The 22,747-nt window shown below is 40.3% G+C and overlaps 1 protein-coding gene across 3 annotated transcripts; it reads left to right on the plus strand.

The window, feature by feature from the left end:
• Window positions 1–9,819: 9,819 nt before the first annotated feature.
• zdhhc7 (zDHHC palmitoyltransferase 7) lies at window positions 9,820–22,706 on the plus strand. Of its 3 annotated transcripts, none has more exons than XM_023411993.2 (8): window positions 9,820–9,955; window positions 11,239–11,336; window positions 15,188–15,537; window positions 16,899–17,023; window positions 17,129–17,225; window positions 17,780–17,861; window positions 18,708–18,838; window positions 19,175–22,706. In XM_023411993.2, exons 3-8 carry the CDS (start codon window positions 15,193–15,195, stop codon window positions 19,376–19,378), a joined length of 984 nt encoding a protein of 327 aa, XP_023267761.1. In that variant the 5' UTR covers window positions 9,820–9,955; window positions 11,239–11,336; window positions 15,188–15,192; the 3' UTR covers window positions 19,379–22,706. The 3 variants fall into 3 exon arrangements, with proteins under 3 accessions (XP_023267761.1, XP_023267763.1, XP_023267762.1); XM_023411995.2 differs by having other exon boundaries at window positions 19,196–22,706; XM_023411994.2 differs by lacking the exon at window positions 9,820–9,955 and adding an exon at window positions 10,303–10,404.
• The last annotated feature ends 41 nt before the right edge of the window (window positions 22,707–22,747 follow it).

Genomic DNA, 22,747 nt, shown 5'->3' on the forward strand with positions numbered 1-22,747 from the left:
GTCACATGTGCGCACAAAACAGAGCCATTCAGCGTCAAGCTGGAGAAGCAGGCAGGGAAACAAAGCAGCTCCACTGCCATTGGTTTGGTCGCGCAGTTAATGCATCCTGTCATTGGCTGCTCTGTCCTTAATGTGGGCGGGGCTGTGATGCCTATCAACGGCGATGTCAAATCACAAAGCCCTAACCTATCTGCCATTTGTCATCAGGAGTCCTGCGTGTGTTGACAGCTACATTTCCGGAGACAAGTGAAGCATTGGCTGACGGCTGACAAGAGCCTAACTAGGCTGATGTGATTTTGAGATTCATGCCTGCAGAATCAAGGAGCACAGGTTTAAAAGCAGGAACTACTGATGTCAGAGCTCCCCTCCTGTGATTACCTTTTCATTGACTTGATTTTATCAGTGGTGGAGGAAATGGATCATAATTGTGGCAGAGGTGTGCATAAGTGACAGATCACATATTAATTTCTTTCTTTCTCTACTCTTTGCACAGTTGCATGATTTACAGTCAATTAGACACGAGCCTGCCAGCACACTGTTTAGAGCCATGGAGGATGCCGGTTGTTGCACACTCTGTTGATTGGATAATGTGTTCTCTACCTTGTTGAAACCTGCTGTGTTGAGAGGTGAGAGGCAGATAAGGCTGTGTGGTGATTGCCTGGTTTGCTCTTTTTGCATTATTGAAGCGGATGGGGCCTAATGATCCAGTGACTGCAGTGTCAAGCTAATGGACTGAAGTGCAGAGGATGCCCGAGGAACTGAGGGTTGTTTGTTTTACATAAAATGCCATCTGCTCTGGCATGTGGATTCATTTCTTTCATTCCATTTATGCCTAGTTCGAAAAAGATCAGTTTCACTAACTCACTGAAACGTCATGCACATCACTCAGTTTTGTGCATTATTACCTTCGCACTAACATCTGTAACTCCCCATTTCATAAAATGAATTTAATCTCAGTATATGTGTCGCTGCTCTACTTGGACTGTTAACTCCATATATTTGTACTGCTGGCAAAGATGACAGTGATGACTGACCAATAACAAATATCTGGGCTGAGTCAGATGTTTTGCTAAGATCTTGGCAAATGGATCTTCTATCCTTTGAATATGTTTCCATGGCAACCTCTCACCTCTTGGCAGGCGCTCCTCCGTTATTTTTCCACAAGGTATTCAGTTACTGACGATGCAGTAAATCATCAACAGTCATTCTCATCCTCTCTCGTGTTGTATTTCAGCTCATCTGTTGTCAACAGGAAAATTCATGTGAGGCAGTAGGATTAATGTGAACGATTAGATGTGGCGTGATGGCCTTTTGAGAGCTTATTTCTTGTTCGTTTTTTAAAGTGAAGATGATGTTTTGAAATTATATAGGCTAATCCTAATTTTATGAATCTATCCAATTTTTTTACATTTTTTTTTATTGAGCCATTAATTTATTGATGATCTTTGAATGTTATTTGTGTGATGTATTTCCTCATGAAAACGTCTTCTTGAGTTTGATTTTTACAAAAAGTTTACAAAAACAGCAAGTATGTTGCAGCAAGTTATTCCAGTCCTGACTTAAAAATATGAAAAAGTAGTCAATAACTGTGACACAAACAAGAAACGCAACCTGTTGACAATTCCAAACTTGGGAATTTGTGTCTTCTCAATCTTGACTCTTTCACCTTTACATGGAAACGTCAGGCATAAAGGCACAATTGTGGGATTACACTGTAAAATTGGCTGCGGTGTCTGTCTATCGTCGTTCCTATAATAAGATTGCTGGTAAGCTTGTCTGTTAGATTCAAGTGTGAGGATGACTCAGACATGCCGTGGTCTGATTGCTCTCAGAGTGAACACATCATGGAAAACTCAATGTGATTTTCTGTGCAGGGGTTCTCCGTGGTTTGCTGTTACACAGAGAAGAGTAACAAGACAGGGAGCAGTTCCAGATATTGTTCACTTTACACTGATGAAATGAAATAAAATTGACCTGACCTGCCCTTTGTCATATAAAATTAAGGCCAAGGTTTACCCAACCATCCTGCTTTTCCTGAATGCCCAAATATGAAACTTTTGAATATCTTAAGACATGGAAAACATCAGATAAATTTCACTGCAAACAAAGCAGGAAATATAATATTTTGGGCGGTGTTAGAACTGTAGCGTGGAGGTCAGTAGACCTTCCAAACCTAGAGAAATATGTGATTTTAGTCAAGGTAACGGTCCGTTTCATTTAGTCCCTGTCAGTGGCGTCACATCCCGTTTGCACATGCAGAAGCGGTCAAATTCACCCCAGTCTCACATTATCTGTGAACCATGATGTTCTATGTGATGAAGCTTGGGGTAATGGTTGGCAGTGGTAAAAAGTATAGAGTATATAATATCTTGTAAATTATCATAAACATGCAAAAATACCAGTATGATACAACATCAGAACAAAGAGTGTTAAACTGGATGCATTTGTTGTTTTACAGTATGTTATTTTTCTCCAGCGGTTGCCACGGGAGACCGTCTTACAGGAGGAACTCCAACATGCCTTTTATTGAATATTGTAAAAGAGGTACATTTCAGTGCAGCCCAAACTCGGTGCTTGCCTTTTCTCAAAAGCATACATTAATGATGGAGGAAAGTGCAGTCAGTGCAGGAGCTATTTACTGGGATTATCAGGAGGCCTGATGGAGGTTATTCAAGAATTCTCTAATGTTTTTGCTCAGGGTATTATTGCGCTTTGAGGGGAAACATCTTTATGTTTGTCCCCTTTTGACCATTATCTCACACTAGTGAGTGCCAGCAGGCTCCATTTCCTGCCTAAAACCATTGATTCCATATGATGAAAATGCCTGATAGAGAGAGACAACCTCCATTAAAAGATACATTACTGGGCATTATACTGCTAATCCCAGGACCTTTACGAACCTACTAATCTGGATTATAGAGTTTGTAGATAATTTTATAGCATCAATTTTTGAACCCCATCCCCATACCAAGTTATTTTCCTCTCCTTTGGTTTCCTCTTCATCTTAACCTCTTGAATCTGGGGATGCTTTTGCTCATCTTTCATATTAATTCCACGCTTTTGGTGTTGTCTCAACATTTCTCAACCAAGCACACATATATTCTTTTTTTCAGGACAGTGTGTGGTATCATACACTACAGTCTGGGTTAGGTTTTATGAAAAAAGTATTTTGACGCAATTTGTGTCCACAAGGTTGAAGGTTAATAGCCAGCTGTGCTTAGTGAGGTGGGGGCTCTGCACTTTAAAATGTGAAACAAAAATCAGTCTGCGGGCTCCTGCTATGAACACAGACAAATCTGGCCCCATTTATAAATGTCACAACAGTGGAAGAGATGGGTTTGTGCAGCATTTCCAAATGTTGTTTGATAATGATCCCATGTTAATTCAGCCTGTCGTTCAAGAAGTCCACCCGCACTTTCATATTCAATTTACAGTACGATACCTCTCATATGACCAACTTAACCTGCCTTAAACGCAAGTTATGTGATTTTCTGCAGCAAGGGATCCCTTAATCAAAACGATAACAAAAGAAAAAGTTTGTTGATGTTGTGAAGTAGTGTGGGATCATGGGAGTTGTTATCTTCACCACCATAGCTGTCATGGCATTTAGCTTCTCCTGATTTGGGTTCTTTCAGTGCCAAACGTTCAAGTTTTTACCGGGAGCTGAATTATCTGCAGAGGCTCCTCCTCTCCAAAACAAATGGATTAGGTGATTTAAACTGGTGACCACACTGAATAAAGTAGTTTCATGTTAAAAGTCAGTGTTTCTCCAATGCTGTTCAGAGGCAATATCTCCAGATGTCTGATCACTAAAATCCTTTATCCGGTTGAAATATATAGTTAAAAATGACCAAGATCTAAATAGAGTATCGTAAAAATGTGTCTTAAAACTGGATAAAAAGTCAATTTTGAAAGCTTCATCCAAACAACCCAGACAACCGTGACGTTACTCAGACAAAAATAAATGGATTACTTTGTGGTCCATTCTAACATGCATGGTTTGAGTCCAAGCCCTCTTGCAGTGAGCAGGTAATAACCACAAACCACTGAGTCGCTGTGTGGTCAAAATATGATCTCTGAGAATCACCGCTCATTTGTCTCTTCCAAGCTTGACATCTTACTTAGTGAGGCTTACATCTGCTGATAAAGTGTCCAGAACAAGATCAGCATCTGTGTAGCCTGTGTAATCTTACATGATCACGAAAAGCTGACTTGCTGTCTTGTTACTAGTGTTGAAAAAAATCCCTTAAAAGCCAAAGATTACTTGGCTGAGCCTCAGATTTAGATTTGGAAGCGTGTTGCAGCTTGTTTTAAGTGGTTTGGGACGGTGAGCAGAGAGGCAGGCGGGTGAGGGAGCCCAGAGGTAGAGGCTGTTTGTGGAAGTACAGGGAAGAATCAGTCAGTTAGAAACAGAGGCAGAGCACTGGGGAGAGGGAGAGAGAGAGGGAGAGAGAGAGGGAGAGAGAGAGGGTCGGAGAGAACCAGAGAAAGAGGAAGTCTGTCTTTGTTGAATTATTGATGTACCTCATCCACTATGTGGTCTCTTACACAGCACAGCACGCAGCAGTGGGGTGAACCGTGAGTCATGCCTCAACTCCAAGAAGGTCCAGACTGAGGAGGATCTCCACTCAACCTTGACTATAGACACACACACACACACACACACACACACACACACACACACACACACACACACACACACATACAATAATGCTCCTCCCTTGACTCCCTATGAAAAGGAAAGTTAAGCTTACCATAAATGCCCTCATATAAACTTTGTATTGATTGTGGAAAATTTGATGTAGCACTCAGGAAGGGCAGCTTCCTGAGAAAAGCTTTCAAAAAGAACAAATACACTTACAAGGCAACCAGATGAACTGATAACCAAAAGATCTGCAAGGCCTAGCATTTGCCATCAATACAGCTCTATCACGACACCCCTAGTATGGACAAAACAAATAAGATATAAGGTGTTAATTAGTGAACTGTAGAGCTGCTGGTATATCGATTTTGTTTGCATTTGACTGAGCCGCTGTTTCCCCCTGTTTCCAGTAGTATCCTTATTAAATAACGCAACCTAGAGTTCCTCAGCTAGTAGTTGTAATGAATAGGCTGGTGTTAAAGCATGGATGTCATTTTTTTAAAAGTAGAGTGGAGTAAGCCTCTCTAGTGTGCTGCAGTATATAGTATGCTCTCCATGCTAAACTGAGGTGAGCCAAAAGGATCCCTGGCACCTGCTGGGTCAAGGCTTAGCTCTAATCCTGTCACATCCAGGTAAACTCTGGAGAATCCAAGGGAGGTTTGGCAGGAGTACGGTTGGGGAATAACGTTAGCATAGCAGGCTAAGACCCGAGCCATTCACAGACTGTCCGTCGCCCATCTTTCCTGTCTGTCTCGACTTCACAGTCTCTTATAAAAACATGTTAAAACAAAAAAAGGTTTGCCCAGGTTGTCATTGTGTGTGTGTGTGTGCGTGTGTGCGTGCGTGTGTGTGTGTGTGTGTGTGTGTGTGTGTGTGTGTCTCAGTGAAGGAGGTAATTGTTTGTCCTTTGACTCCTCTCACCGAAGACCTTAATGTATTCCATTGTACCTGTCCCTTTCTGCGCAAAATGGAAAACAGTGAATGAGGAAACAATGTGTGGATTTAAAGGATGTCCTTCACCAGGCTCTGCCACAACAATACACTGTAAGAGCTTTCTATGGTTAATAAGAGAGATACATCAGTGACCTTTAACAATCTTGAGCTGTATCTGTTACAGTTTTGTACGTTCATTACACTCCAGCCAGGTGTTTTGTTATGTTCACCCATCAAGCAAACATACAAATAGAGCTGATGGCCTTGAGGGTGAAAGGTCTTGGCCCTCGTCTGTTTTACTCTTGCACTTTTAGAAAAGCCAACAGATTGCCCTTCTCAGAAAATCCCCTCTAAAAGGCTTCTGGGTTGGATTTGTGGTTGGGCGAGGCGAAGGTGGATGCGGCAGAGATAAGCCTGTGCAAGGTTAGAGGCCATTCCATCATGGCCCGGGTCTGTGTCATTCTTCAGGCCACTGTGGACAAGAGTCCCAAAAGTCAAAACTTTGATACATCAGCTCTGATTTTGTGTCAGTGCACCAACTCTCAGTCATTTTTATGTGTTTGAAGGAGGGTTTGAATGCATACATTTTTCATGGATATTCACGGCATATAGACAGATGGTTGTGTGCAGAATTAGACCATAAAGAGGCACGGGGTCATGTGATGCTTGAACTCAATGCCACTGATCATTGCATACATACAGATTTATAAATACTAGATACTGTAATCAATGCCTTTATAAATAGAGAGGAGAAGACAATGAATAATCTTCATCCTCAGTCTGAAGGTTTTATTTTAGTAATCATGATTAAACTGACATATTAATGTATTCACCTAAAGAACCACCAAATTTCATTCAGGAACTGTCAAATATCATGTGTGATATCTATTCATTAGATTTATGTGTGCTAATTTAATCCACCCCTTTTTTAAGATTAGCTAAATCACTGCTGTCATCCCATATAATTATGCATTCACCCTGTGACGGCATATACCTGTCATATTTGTCACCCAACTGCCACAAATTCCTATTTCTTTTCTTCTTCCTCCTCTTCCTCTCTCCTCTCTCTCTCTCTCTTTACCACAAATCAACTGATGCCATGTAGCATCATTTAAATCAAAACAGCAAGGCAGTTTCTGAGGTACTCCTCTTTTTAAGATTTAATGAAGACTTTCCTGTTTTCTTAAACAAGATATTTCCCTCAAGTTGTAAGTCTCAACACACTGGCCCACACTCTGATGTTTCTCAAAGCAGCTCAGGCCTGGTTGTGTGTCTTTGAATATAATACAGGTTGGCTTCAAAGAGGGAAGGCTGCGAGCAATGAAACGGATATTTTTAAAGGAATGGTTTGACAGTGTATTCGTTTCTTATCTAAATCTATCTACCCTTATCTAAATACAAAGCTGCAGTCAGCAGCTGGTTAGCTTCGCTTAGCACAAAGGGGAAACAGGGGGAAACAGCTTGCCTGGCTCCGCCTGAAGATAACAAAATCTGCCACCAGTGAGTGCATTTTAAGCTCACTAATTAACACACCGTATCAAGACCTCAGGAAGTCTCAAACCTGTCCCTGCCAAGAAGTAATCTCCCACATAACCCACTGTAAAACCACAACGTGTTGTTTTTACACTTCCATTTTTGAAAGGATTAAACAAATAAGATTCAATGTATTCATTTGTCAACTTTTGCCAAGGAAGCAAATAACCATGTTTGCTGACATTTTGAGCAATTTCTCTGAGGAAACACTGGTGAATATTTTCCAGATTCTTCAAAAAACTTTCCTTGATAAAGTTCAGTTTCATAGCTTTACCTTACCTGTTTGTTATTGCCTTGTCTTATCTAATTGTATTGTTCCTAAACAATGCACAACACATGGTGTTACAGCCTACTATCTTTATACGTAGGTTATCATTAAACAACTCGCTGTTTTTTCTGTGTGACGATCCTAAAGGAATCTGATATGAGTGTTACACAATACACAACACTGAAGATATCTTATCAAGATGAAGTGGTTTTCTGAGTGTTAATATGGGAGGCCATGTTAACACGCATAACATCTTAATCTATCATTCTGATTTATCTACGAAACTGCCAATAAGTGAGACTGCCCAGCTGTAACTTTGTTCCCAGGCCAAATGAAATCCTGTTAGGAGCTCTCCTTTTTGCCCATCATTTGCTTGTGTTTTTCTTTTTCTCTCATTCTGCAAATGTATTTTTCTCTCATCCCCTCTGATGCAAAGCCCTGCATCTTCCTTCCCCCTTTTATTCCTGCACCAACACACACACACACACACACACACACACACACACACATACACACACATACACACACACACACACACGCACGGTGACAAGGGGACCAGCTACAGTCGCATAGTTGCTCCAAACCACTCTGCTCTCCACTCCACTTTGCTTCACTTCATTTCACTCCAAAACCCAGCATGTCAACAAAGAGTGGGGGGGGGACTGCGTCAAAATAATAATGCACATGGGAACCCGAGCCCCCCCAGTGGGAGATTTTATTTGTTACATGAGCACTTAGCATTCATTATTTAATCGGATACAAGACTCCTGATTACATCAAGAGTTAAAAATCAAATAACCCTGCTGGTCTCAGATGCTATTCACAGTCTCTACTACTTATTGTGGTTCATCCAAGTAGGAGATGTTTGTGGGGATGTATATCAGGTGGGGAAGCCCTTTAGCATGATGCAGCATACAGCTTACATGTTGCCACAGGGGTTGCTCCTTTGGCAATCAGTCAGATGCTCATCTAGCTATAATGGAGAGAGAGGGAGAGAAGTAGTCCTGGAAATGGAAAGGGCTTCGGTCCCGATTCAGCCTTTAAGCTGCTTTAGAGGATTTCTGGGTATTTTTTTCTCTCCGTCCCTCTAAAACAGACAGCTGATATTGGCTCTGAACCAGAAGAGGAGAGGGCAGAAGCCCTGAGCTTTCACTGCGAGGCTGCAGACACAGGGCAGGGAAGGGCCAAGCTGCTTTGTCTTGGCTTTATAATCCACTCTTGGGAGACACGTGAGAGCAGAGACTGCTGCCAGGAAGGTCCTGCCGCTCCCTACTGGGGACATGCTGCTACAAGTGTCCCTAGGTGACCGCAAGAAACCATGCTCAGTTCAAGCTAAATATTTTTGCTGACTCGGACTATATGTTTTTATTAAGCTGTCAATCCCAGAAATATCTGTTGTGACATCACTGAGTTGACCAGAAGTGTAACATGCTGGAAAGGTTTAATCTCATAGAGAGCAGGACCGTAACAGCTTTCTGCTTTACTAAATTTATCGTGCATGGATTTTGGTGAAGTTCAAGGTTATGGTCACTGTAGTAATGGAGGATTCACTGAGACTTTTGAGAGAGTCTGGGTTCAGATCAGGCAAACCAAAGTACTGTAAAATATTCATTAATTTTCTATACCTGCTTGTTCCTCTCAAGGTTGGGGCAGTTCAAGTACAGAAAGTATAGCCATACAACCATTATATATAGCTTACCTGTGACAGAAATCAATGCAAACTCAGTGTTCGATGTGAACATTTTTTACAATTCAAGTTTTGAGATCACTGCTTTTTATTCCATATGGAAATGAATGAGAATGAATGGCTGAATTGAATGGTGGAAAAAAAAAAAACATACCCAGACACTCTAACCAATAAGACAACTATTTGAAAATGTTCTGTCAAAATGATCAAAATGCAATTAAGTTCAAATGAATTCAGAAATTTAAGGTGGGCTCACTATTCAGTAATTCAAGGACACAAACCATTAATTTTAGGCAACAGTTACTAATAAATAATAAATAAAAAGGAGTAGACTTGTTCCTGTTAGACTTCATACAATAGAGTAAAACATTAATGCAGACTTACATACATCCTGCATACATAAAGTATACATACCCCCATACATACATGCATGCACATATGCATACTGCCATATGCATGCTCATGGTCATTTAACAGCTACCCTTTAACAAAGTGTGCATGATCTTGTTCATAATCATTAAACCTTAAAACTGCAGTATTTCATTACAGTGCAGCTGCTCAAAGTTCACTTGAGTGTCATGCACTGAATTTAGACAATAGCACCCGCGAGTGGAGAACTGAGATTATCGCATATTATAGGTGTAATTCTGTAATAATCCACGGGGTGGTGCTGTTTAACAAAATATTATTTTGCCCGGACGTTCTCGAGCGCTACCGTAGAAACCCGAAGCGAACCCCGGAAGCTCCCTCGTTACTGGTCGCTGTCTGTAAGAGCGATGTGTTGCTGCTGCTGCGGGTACGGTTGCGTTGGAGCTGGAGTTTAGCACAAACGGGACATCCATCACAATGTATTAAGAAGACACCACCAGCAAAAGAAATTAGGAATATTAAGGTCTGTCATTTCTCTGTCACTCTGGAGGCTCAGCTTTTCCACTCGACGCTCGCATAAACTGTTAGCATGCTAGCCCTGTTAGCTTCCGTCAGTGGCTAGTTAGCAAGCGAGATTTACCAGCCAGCCCAGTTGCATGTGAAGTGTCAGGCTAGCAAGCCGCTTTGCCCGGTGTGTACATATATATGTGTGTGTGTGTACGCGCGTTCAGTTTCAGTCACGACCTTTAGGTATCTTTGCAGCAGGGAGGGAGACCCGGGTCGGTGCTTACAGATTGTAGTTGTACAGCGATAGCAGCACTAATATGAGCATTTACACAGATGGCGGATGATAAATGAGAGAGTGGTGATTTACGGGCTCGTCGATGTGAGGGATGGCTGTAATCTCAGTCACACCTCGCTAACTAATCTGTTGAGGTGCTTCAGTTTGTGGTTTTCCTGTCTGGATTCAAGGTTAGACAGCATTTGAACTATATTATCATTTGCCACTTAAAAAACGTGAAAATATCAGTTAGATTTCAGTGTGGTAACCTATTATATGCTTCTGCCGGTATTGTCATTGACCAGTGCGGTTGTTTGTTTGGCTTCACAAAGGACGAAGACAAACACAATAGTATTTAAAAACATCGCGGAGGTGATTGATGGTGTTTTTAAGTGTATCTCAGTAATTTCTGCGTGTCAGTGTTAGTTTGGTGGTTTGGATAGAAACCTCGGCTACACTGAGGCGGTCAAAACACTATGGACAAGACAGAGTCAAGTCAGAAGAGAAAAATCCATGATTACACCACATACTATTGGCAGAAAATACTTGCAGTGTCACCACATTGCTATGAATAGCCGGCATGATGGGTGTGTTTCCTAGGAGTAAAAAGGGAACACTTGCAAAGTCTTGGACACCACACAATCTCATTCAGCCAGAGGAAGCAAGCATTATTCAAAATGTGGTAGTGTGTTGTAACTTTTCAGTTTATACACAGTTTCCTGTTTATCTAGTGTACCTGACCTACCTTAACACTAATGCATTCTAATATGACAGGCAAGCAATACATCCTAATTTCCTGACAGTTATAATGTTCAGTTTTTCTTGAAAATGTGTAAAGACTTGTTGGTTCAGCTGCAAATTGTGATACTGTTTCACTGTATTGCAATGTAATGAGAGGTGTTTCTAAAAAAAATCTTGATTAGACTGCATTCATTTCAGTTATTTGTACCTAATGAAGTGGCAATAGAGGGTATGTGTTGATAAAGTTGTCAAGACTTAACACATTTTCTGTATGTTTTTCTCAGGTAGCACCCTCATGCCAGTCAACATATGTATTTCATCCTCAATGGTGATCCAGGAGGTATACATCACAGCATGCTATTGTGAAGAGGAAACCTATTAGGTAGGTTGCCTCATCTTGTTCTCATCTTGCACTTTTCTTGTTTTCACTTGTTTTTTGAGAGCTAACAGCAGCTAACCTCATGTCATCTAGTTATCTCTTGTGCAAAAGCCGGAAGAGTGGCATTCCTGATAGAGACGCTTTACTTGAGAACACATTTTCAAACCAATTAATCTGGAAAAAGCAAGCCTTTAAAAATGCATAAAAGGAGTGTTGAATAACTTCAGTGTGGACCTAGCTTCTTTTTTTTGTTTGTCAACAATAACAAATGCCTCAGATGCTTCAGTTGTGGGACAGATGTTTAATTGAGTTTGGAGCTAGATTAACCTACCTTGATACAAAGATTTTTATTTGGTTGTGGATGTTCTAGATTAAATCTTATTACAGAGAAGATCGTAAAAATAACAGGCCACATATGGATTCTGCTTGTAACATTGTTGGCCCTTAGATTCCATCATGATTTATTAATTTGTATCAATATTACCACCCAGGGCTTGTTTTATTTTTGGTTCTTACTATTTTAAAGAACAATTAAATCATATTTGCCATTAAGCTGTTTGGCAAGTTTGAAATGTGACAGTGAAACATAAAATCACTTAGTAAATCGAAACCCATTTCTTTCAGGAGCATTGTAGGCTTTTACTATTGTTTCATCTTATGTTCTTTGACAGTGCTTAGTAGTATGTGCTGACTTTGCATCAGAGTGACCTCGCAGTGATCTGAGCAGGATGACACAGAGGTGACTGCTGGTTATGTATGGCAGAGAGAGGAGAAGAAGAGAGATAAGGCGAAAGGGAGAGAGGGACCAGTGGCTCTTGTGTTGTGCCCTCTGACTGGGAAGGGCAGACAGCTGGACAAGCAGCTGGTGTGGCTTTAATGGACCTGCTTTTCATTGACCACAGAGAAATCAATACTCCTTAAACTAGCCAAGAGAATTTTTGTTATGTTTTAACAAATACAGCATGGCATCAAATGTTGGTAATGTGAAGTAAGTAACACATGCACATGCACATGTTAAAAGTCATATTAACTGAGGCACCCGTTGCCAGGCACACACAAAGCTTCTACAAATAGCATTGCACCTTTCAGGTCACATTTTTCTTCTGATTACTATAATAATTCTTGACATTTTTATTCAATTGTCATGTTTCTTCATTACAGTTTGAAGATAATCGAGTGAAAGGGTTTTGCTTGCTAGCATTTTCCGCCATTTCTCCTCAGCCTCTGTGGTTCCGCTGGCGTTAGTTTTGTCAATAAAAAACATCAATATAACTTCATCCTGACACATGTAAGAGTGCCAGTGCTCTTGTGCATGTGCCATGAGTTATTCCCCACACAGCTCTAGTTGATTTTTACTGATTGAACCTCATGTCATATTTCCCGACTGACAAAAATTTAGAATGGTTCCTGTTTTCCTATCATTACAACACGCTGCTGTGATTAATTACAACGAAACAAAGATGTGAGGCAAGTGAATCTTCTGCAGTTAATTTATTTCCTAGATGATGCTCTAAACTGTAGCCTCAACTGAGACGCTGCTTTCTGCCAGCCTTGATCTTTTTGATATAGGACAATGGGTTTTTTTTGTTTTGTTTTTTTTTTTTTTAAATTAAGCTGTACTTTCATCATTCAATAACACACACCTGCACATGTCATGTATAGGTAAATGACTGAGTGAGTGTACAGGTATGTGTCAGAGTGTGAGTGACAAATTAGACCTATAGTCAGGTGGAAGTCTAGGGGAACTATGTTATGATTTAAGTGATGTCACTAAACATTATGTACTAATAAGAATGAGAAAAGCCGCAGAGAGAAAACATCTGTATAGGTGGACAATACGTGACAATTGAGAATTAAAAAATTATAATCATGGCCAAAATAAAATATACCTGTATTAATACTATACAAAATCAAAATTTGGCTGCAAGAATATGATTTTTTTTTTTTCTTTTTTTTTATTACTGTGAAACATCTGGTAGAAACTATTTACATAAATATATGTTGCAAATTATTCTTGGGTTTTCTTGGATGTTCAGTACAAGTTTTAACCCAATCCAGTGAAAAATAAACAAATTGGTGTGACACAAAGAAAGAACTGACCAGAGGGCCAAATTTAAGAATTTTATAACCAAAACCGTATTTTTTTAAACATTTTTTATAGAATATGTCCATCACTTTGAACCTGTTACCATGAAATCAATATGTGCCTGGATGTCTTCTCTGGTTTGGGCTCTCATCCCCTTTGGCATTTCAGTATTGCAAGCAATTTCAATGACACCCACTGACATGGAAAGTCTTTGGATGCAAGCAGAAACAAACAGCAGTGTGCTATTGAGAAAGCAATGTGGTTGGCTAGTCAGCTAAAGACAGACAGCTTTGCTCTGCACCACCCATTTCAAGGGAAATGTAAAATTTGATTTAAATGCTAAGCAAAAAAAAAAGGAGTCTTTTGCTTCAAAGCACCACATCAATCTACCAGAACACCACATCAACAAATAAAACAAGCACCTCTACCATACAACCTAGGTCAGTTCTGTTGCTTACTAATGATTAAACAATGTATGGCTGATTAAGTGTAAAACTTTGTTAAACACGACTCTTTTACAGAAGTCTTCCTGTATAAGATGACGACAGACTTCAAAAATCTTACTGCCTATGCCAATACAGTCTCTATTTAGCAACATCCGTTTCCACATGAATATGCAGTACACCCATATGCACTAAACTGATATCATCGGTCCCCACCTGAATTCTTTAGTCATAAAGGAAAAGCTTTGAAACTGATTTAAACACTTTAATGAATCGTATACAACTGAAATTCTTCTTGATAGTGTGTCAGCTTATATAGATAACATGGCATATGCTGCCATCTCTGTTGCAAGGGAAACACAGATCTTAGGACAGACCCAGATTAATGTCTCCTTAAGAAATACACATCTTGACCTTAAATCAAGTAGACATCAAGAGACATAGGTGTTTATGTTGTATTAAAGTTGTATCTAATTGTAGTGGTAGTCTTTTAAAAGAATGAGTGAATGTTTTGTTAATTTATATCATACGCAGACACAAATGACATTTAAAAACTTCCCTTTGCAGTTATGTTGTTAGTCCCTGACTTTTCTTATTACACCAAAGAAACCTAAAACAACATATGGGTTTACTTTGTCTCAGAGAGTCACAGTGAAGCCTGCCAGCAGCAGGTAACTGGGTGTACAGATTATTATTAGCCCGTATTCCTCATACACATGTACCTCAGCTGCAGGATCAGTTTCCTAAAGGGACCCGGGGCAGCCATTGATTTATCTTGAAGCCTTGGACATGGTCTCTGGGGCTGGTCCTGAAGGTTCTCCTGTGACCTTGACATGAATACAGAAGACGAAACCTCCAATGACTCATGTGAAATAACAGCTGCACGACTCAAAGGGCACTGAGCTTGAAGAGTAGAGTCCGAGGTTGAACCACCCTGGTTTATACATTTTATTTGCCCCACTAGTGGCAGGGCAATGCAAGGTTGATGGTGTTAGTTGTTTGCCTGTCCAACAACAGAGTGCTGTATACTTTCCCTGTAACTTTCCATTAGCTGTTCTTGTTATAATTACATATTATTATAATCTTCTCTATCTGTCTATCATTTCTCAATTACCCCCAATAGTCATTTTTCAAAAATCTTAAGCTCTGTATAAAATGCTGTGCATTTTTCCTAACATACATTTTAACACCAGTTGTGAAAATGGTGTGTAATTGTAAAAATGTAATAATGTAAATAATTATTGTATATATAGTATCTTGTTCTTTTTATTTTGAGGAGACCGAAACCCTGAATTAAAATTTCCACAATTTCCTCTCTCCCAAAGGCAGGATGCAGTCTTCAAACCACCGACTGCGTGATATGGAGCAGCACCACCCGCTGCTGTCGGCAGGTGCAGATGTCGAAACGGGGAGCCTGGCAGCGGGAGTGATGGTTGGGAGTCCCCACGCGGGACACACTGCGGGGAACCGCACACTTTGGTTCATTCAGGACAGTTGTGGTATGGTGTGTGCAACCATGACCTGGTTCCTGGTGCTGTACGCCGAATTCGTAGTGAACTTTGTCATGCTGTTGCCCGCCAAGAGCTTCTGGTACTCACTCCTGAACGGGGCCACCTTCAACTCTCTGGCTGTGCTTGCATTGGCCTCGCATCTGCGCACCATGTTGACTGATCCGGTAAGGATGTTAAAGAAAGTAAGAGTGGGTGAGGTTGAAGACACAGATGCAGAAGGAAGGGTAACGGGAAGAAAGCAGGGTTTGAAAGTGAATAAGAGGTAGAGAAAAATGGATAGAGTTAAGAGTAAAACAGAGCATTTACCACAATAATTGCCGTATTTCCAGTTAAGACAAAATGTCAGTGTTTTGTATAAAGAATTATCTTACTTCAATACAAATTCATTGATATGTAATCTGTAGACTTTTTTGACATTGCTTGTAACAGCAGGAGCAGGAAGCACAGACACTTGTAGTCACTCACTGATGTAATCTGGGACACCGAGCTGACAGGCAGTGTGTGAGGGCACGCTGTGTAGAACGCTGAGTAGAACGGCCTACTAAACTGTCTGAGTGTCGCCCGCCGCAACAATTTAATTTGCCAGTCTGTTAACAGTATTGTTAGTAGTTTTCAGCCAAATATTCCCATTAAATTAAAAGCCCAAGAACGAAGTCAGGAACTTAGTGTTTACATTTCCACCACATCTGAACAACGCTGAATGCTCTTGGACCTTTTGCATAAGGGTTTCACATAAACTATTGTTTCAGTGCCCATCAAAAATTGTACAATTTAATTTGTGAAAATTTGACTTTTTCCTCTCAAAATTGTTGGATTGATGCTGTTTGTTCCATCAACAGCAGCTTTATACGTTTCTTGTATGATAAGACACCATGTGATATTTCCAAATAATTGATAATATAGTTACTGTGTCTACTGTAGTGTGTGATGGCGCAGTCAAAAGTGAGTGTCACTGGGCTTCATGCTACAGGGGGTTGTAGGTCAAATTCTGTTAGTGCTGCTGCTGCAACGTTGACTCAGAGAAACTAGATGTCTGATGACAGCTCTGCTGGTGCCTTCTAGCCCAACAGCCCAGCCTTAACAATTGCTCCATTTTAAAGCCCAAAATAGCACACAGAAGGTTGTGTGATGGTCTGTCAAACTGGGGATTTGACTAAGCTTTAAAAGTCTTATGTTTATTTCTGTATTTCATTTTAAGTGGCAGTTTCTTCAATTTGGATTTAGTCAGGTTATACCAGTAGGTTACCAGATCAAAGAGATGCTTAGGTTAAAACATATCATACCCTGCATTATGTCAAGCTGCAGGAACAGTAGCATCAGTGTCTCCAACATACAGTCCTCCTTAATTCTCAAAGACCAGTAGCTACTGGACAAGCAGCGGGTGTTATAAGTCTTTTTCACAAGCCTAGAAAAATATAAACAGTTATTAAATTGTTGCATGCATAAAGACACAGATCGACTTCTTGAAGGCCGTGGCATAATGCATCTATTTGTAACTGACAGCATTTGTCTTTGCCTGTCTTAGGGTGCAGTTCCAAAGGGTAACGCAACCAAGGAGTACATGGAGAGCTTGCAGCTGAAGCCTGGTGAGGTCATCTACAAGTGCCCAAAGTGCTGCAGTATCAAGCCTGAGAGGGCACACCACTGCAGGTCTGTAAAGCTGTTGTAGACACATACTTTTGTGCTAACAGGGGCAGCATAGTTGTGACATTAGCATTAGCAGTCAGTCTGTCATCTTCTCTCTCCTGCTTGCAGTATTTGTAAAAGATGCATCCGGAAGATGGATCACCACTGTCCCTGGGTCAATAACTGTGTGGGAGAAAAGAATCAGAGATTCTTTGTTCTGTTCACTGTAAGTACACAGAGGTACTTGTGCTGTAGTCTTTTTTTTCAAAACATGCTTTTAATTTTACAGTTATTTAACTTACATGATTTTGTATCAGAGCCGAGGGAAAAAATGACCAAATTGAAAATCATCTCACTTGCTTGTATTTCATGATGAAATAACCACCTGAGGTTCATAGTTCAGGTTTGCACAGCAATCACAGGTCTACATGAAATAGCCATTTGTGACTCTCCTGACAACATCAGCACTTTTTTTATGGCCTAATATGCTGACTACAACTTTTTGGCGACAGAAACATAAAGCTGTCCCATATGGCTGAGCAGTACAAGGTCACTTGTGTGATTAAATTTTTTGTTTGATCTCCTTTCAGACTGCCAAAGATAAGAGAAGTTAACAGTAAAAAAATATATGCATACATTACCTAAAATTACATATAATCAAATGAACTGCAAGTCAAAAGACAAAAAGTGGAAGCCAAACTGACGGGCTCCTCCTTTTTGCCTTTTCTCTGTCACATTTTCTCACTATCTCCCTCCCACTTTCTGTTCTTCTCTCCACAGATGTACATAGCCTTGATTTCTGCCCATGCCTTGGGCCTCAGTGGAATGCACTTCTTCACTTGTATTAAAGCCCAGTGGAACGGTAAGGCAAACAGAATGTGATAGAGTAGTGTATGAGTTAGAAACACAACTATTTATACGAGTGATTGATACTGCTTAGAGAGATGAAGAGACAGACATAGCACACAGGAAAAAGAAAGAGATTGTTGTCTGGTTGCAAGAAGAGCTGCTCTTCACAGGTCATTGGAATTGTGCAGCAAAATCATCACAGAGCTGCCATTGATCTTTTCTTGCTCCCTTGTGGGTGTCTCTGTAGGAATGAACCAGAAAATTAAGATGATATTTAATTCTTAGAACTCTTAGAACAACTTCTTCTGCCCTCTACAGGACAATACTCTTGACTTAGCAAAGAAATAATTTTCCACATATTTTTTTTCCAAACAATCCAGTATTCAAGGCTACTGTGACAGATGCAAAATTGCTAATTTACACCACAGTTCATTGTTAGTTTCAAACCTTTCTTGTGTGTAGGTTTAGTTTTCCATTTAGTCCGAATTGGGTAACAGTTTTGGGTAGGATGCAATAGAGTTGCTGTGTTCACATTCAGTGCTATGTTTAGGTCAGGTACAGGATTGCAGCATCAGCAAGACAAAAAAGAGGGGACTACACACACTAGATTATTAGCTCACATAACTTTCTTGAACTTCGATAGACAACATTCAAACAATAGGGTCTTTGTTTGCCCATGTTGTAGGATCTTACCCAATTGTCTACTTTGGCTTTTAGGACCTTAAAGGGGAGGAGTGTAAGCCTTTGGAATATGTCCGCTTGTTCTTAATGCATTGTTAATTTAGTTGGTGTTTCATGGAAAATTTCAGTTGTTCAGTGCAAATAAAACAAACCTTTCTTCCTCTCCTTTTCTGACCAGAGTGCAGTGAGTTCTCTCCGGGGGTGTCTGTGCTGCTGTTGATCTTCCTCTGTCTCGAAGCCATCCTCTTTCTCACTTTCACAGCTGTAATGTTTGGTACGCAGATCCACTCCATCTGCAATGACGAGACGGTCAGTATCCACTGCATCCTAAAAGCTTTGTTCCTCTCTACAAGTTGTGTGTATGTGGCAGGGATGGTCGCTGTAAGATGAGGGCATCTAGGAGAGACTAGACAAGGGAACCGTAGTCTTGATACGTGCCTTTGTGCTCAAGTATACATAATATGTAACTAGTTTAATTTATTACACCGTTTTCTCTGGTGAAGAAACAAAGTATCAATTTGACACCCTAAGGTTTTCTCTCAGGTTTGTCCCAGTGCTTTATGTCATTTTAATGTAAGTGTGTATTTTACCATGCTAATGAGCCAAAGCAAACAGGTAACTTAATGAGGAATCTTTCATTTACAGAGGGGTTTGAATGTCTTGCAGGAGATCGAACGTCTTAAAAATGAGAAGCCCACATGGGAGCGTCGCATGAGATGGGACGGAATGAGAGCTGTGTTTGGGGGTCCGCCCTCTCTGCTATGGTGCAATCCATTCACAGGCCTGCGTTTGCGACGTCTGTTGCTGTTGACCCATGGTCGCCGCAGTGGGTCTGAGTTTTCTGTCTGAGAGCAGGGCAGACTGATGCAGCTTGCCAACACTTGACCATCTCTAAAGCAAGATTTCTTGTCTGCCCTCCTTGGCCGGGGCTGATGAAACTCTGCTCCCCGAGCCTGTCTTTCATGTATGAGTGACAGGGAGACTGGCTGCTCCAGTGGGACCCCAGTGCATCAATCAACCAATGAAAGTCTGTATTCTCACTCAAACTTGCTGATGTAGACCCAACACCTTTGGTCTGCGAGAGTATGCTGAACATCTGGAATATTGTTTTTAACATGAGCAGCTTTTTGGTTTGTTTGTGTTTTCAGGTAAAGCATGCAGTATGTAACTCAAGTGAGCTTTATTCCCTGTGAGACCATCCAAGGTGCTGTTTGAACTTAACTTATGCACCTTCAATACACAACTTCAGCAGTTTGTTTTCTCTGCTACGCACATGAGATTCAGGATTAGTGTTTGAATTTTTTGAGAGGAGATCAGCAACATATCTTTCATCATCGCTGGGCCCAGACACGTGAATCTAAATGGAGAAATGCTTGAAAGTGTTCTGTTGGACCCAGACAAGGGGGATCACAGTCAAGGACATGCACTACTTACATGGCACTTGAGAAAAAGCCTGGATATGGAGCACAGTGGACATCAGAAATGGAACTGTGCTGCCTTGATTTGCATGTATGACAGCTCAATCAGTCAGCATCTCAGCCAGAAAATGAGGCTTTCACTATGTTCAAATGAATGAACGGGCTACTGTGAACACAAGCCTCATTCTTATTCAAGAGGACTGAGTGGCTTTTCCTGTCTGTTCATCTCCTTTGTCATGTTTTTCCTGCCTTGGGCTGAAATTGTTCCTTCTTTAGGTTATTCAAGCCAGTATGAATTAATTTTTTTTTTTTTTTTAACTGCTGAAGCTCCTTTAATTTTCATCACAGTGACCACTCCTCAACAATTGCCCATAATAACTCACTGGAAATGACTACTGTTATTCAGAATCTTCATTTTGGGGGGGGGGGGGGGGGGGGGGGTCAGTTTTGTATTAGTCATATGTCTGTGTTCATAAATTTGCTATTCCACCACTCCTACATGCTGCTCCACATGTCATTCTCTACAACCGATCGGTAACCCACAGACCACTGATAAGCCTCCCTGTGTTTTCATAATGAAAGGATTCAGATTCAGAGCAACTTTGGCTGCCAATGTTATTAATTTTGAATTGTTTTACTCATAAGGTTTTTCTCTCTATGAGGCTATCGGAGACTACATCTGTGTATAGTAGGAATCCGTGTGCAAGAGCAGTTGGATAAGACTTCATAGCATTTAAACCCTGGAAAACAACCTTACAAAATCCCTTGAGACAGAACCAAGTCTCAGACATAGTGGCTTTGCATGCTCCTTGGCCACCGAGTGGTGCAACTCGGTATGTCCTTTTGAAAAGGAGAATTTAAAATACTAGTACAACCTCCTCTGACTCATTGTGAGCTCATTCTGATCTGCAGAGCCAAGTTCCGTTGTGCAGCCAGCCTGTAGAATTATAAAGGAACTGCTTTGCTGAAAGAGGCTGAGGTACTGCACTCATTATACAAGCTTTAATACTCAACAAAGTCTCGGGGAGCTCAGCAGATGCTTGCGAGGCCTTTCCTACTTCACTCCAGAGATGTCAGGCCTGTAACATCCAGTGGCAAGACAGTAGCAGATACTTTCCCGGTGTTACTAGAACACTTATCCATGCCTTTAAAACCATTCCGTCAAGTGAATTTATCAGCTTGAAAGATTTTGTCATTATTGCCATATTTATGAAAGTGTTTTCTCACTTTGTGACAAATATGTCTCCTATTTTTACTCTGCATTAGTAATGGGCCTGTTTGCACTGGATGAATGTGGCTTTTTGAATCTAGAGTTCAAGATTTAAAGTCAAGTCCTGACTGTTAGGCTGGTATTGTCAAAGTGTTGTCAAATCTAGATTCTCAAAGTCTCATTTTTATGGCGTGTTGGACAATATTCTGCTGTTTGTTCTCATCTGTGGTTGTCAGGAGAAAGAACTCTGTCTCCACTGTTTACACTACATGATGATATCTGACGCTCTGTGGCTATGATGTTTTAAGACACATGCTGTCATTAGAATGTAAAACTTATCTATTTTGGGAATAAGGGACACAGCACTGAAAGCTAACTGATATCAGGGGATTTTATTAATGCTGGCCTCATAATTTATAGTTTATTCTGCTTGACTGCATCACCTCAGCAACAGTTTTCTGGTTAAATGTTTGGAGAATATCACTTTGTTATTCAAACAATGTCATAATTTCTCTATATTCAGCATGGTTCATTCAGCAAGTCCCTTATCCCAACATGCTCATTGTACTTTTTAATGTGTGAGTAGCAAAGTCCAATTAAGCCAAACACATGGCATGTCCATAAAAATCATAAGCATAAGACAGATTGTATTGTAAGACAACAGGGAAATTTGTACCTTTTAATTTTGCAGATGCACAAATATCTGGTTAATTAAGCAGCGGATGTTTTTAAAAAAAATAGTTGCAGCAATTAGTGGTAATTAGTGAGAGGCTTAGAGTCCAATAAACACAACCTTCCATTAGAATACAAGTAAATAACTGAAGCAGGACTTGAGGTAACAGTGGACTAACACACCGCTAAATTTGGTAAATTGTATTTGTAAGAAGTAGCAGAACATCAGAGCTAATCATGGATTGACAAATATTCTGTGTTGACTGGGTATAAATATTTGACCAAGCTTGGTCAATTGTCCTGTTTCATGACCAAACTCAGATGCTGTAATCATGTCTTAAACTGGGGTTCTGTCACAGGGTACGTGGTTTTACATTCAGCAATAGAATCGATGAATGATCATTTTTAAAGGGTTGTGCTGTTAAATGTATTTTGAGCCTATCTCCACTTTCTGCTGTATGTTCAAGAAAAGCAACAATCACCATGGGGAGGGAACTGTATGATGTGTGAAACTGTGTAAACCAACACAACACTATTCTGACAAAGGTTTTTCTCACACTAGTTAGGGATTTGTGCAGAAAATCTAGGATAAAGAGCATTTTGTGATGTATAGTATTGATTCTTAACAGGCTGGATGTTTAATCAGATTTACCATTAACATTGCCATGAAAAGTTGAGAGGTTTTATTTCCTACTCTGAGAGAACGTTTCTTCAAGAACAAGAGTCCTTCAGCTTTATAAACAAAGTATAAAGGTTACTATTAACAATATATAAATGGAATGTTTTACTCAAGTTTTTTTTTAATTAATGTGTCAAACTTATAATGTCTTCTATCTTTATTGTCATTCTTTTGCATAATAAACTTGATTAAAATAAAGTCATCAGTTGTGATTGATGGTCCATAATACACAATTACTT

The sequence above is a fragment of the Seriola lalandi genome, unplaced genomic scaffold (genome assembly GCF_002814215.2).
Source record: "Seriola lalandi dorsalis isolate HSWRI2012SDOR001 ecotype SW California unplaced genomic scaffold, Sedor1 jcf7180002054474, whole genome shotgun sequence".
In the NCBI taxonomy this organism is placed as follows: Eukaryota; Metazoa; Chordata; class Actinopteri; order Carangiformes; family Carangidae; genus Seriola; species Seriola lalandi.

Bases quoted from the DNA above. Each gene is read 5' to 3' on its own strand.
- zdhhc7 (XM_023411993.2), top strand. From the start codon at position 15,193: ATGCAGTCTTCAAACCACCGACTGCGTGATATGGAGCAGCACCACCCG. The intron at 17,226-17,779 runs GTAAGTACACAG...TTCTCTCCACAG, and splicing joins GATTCTTTGTTCTGTTCACT to ATGTACATAGCCTTGATTTC. The intron at 18,839-19,174 runs GTCAGTATCCAC...TTTCATTTACAG, and splicing joins CCATCTGCAATGACGAGACG to AGGGGTTTGAATGTCTTGCA.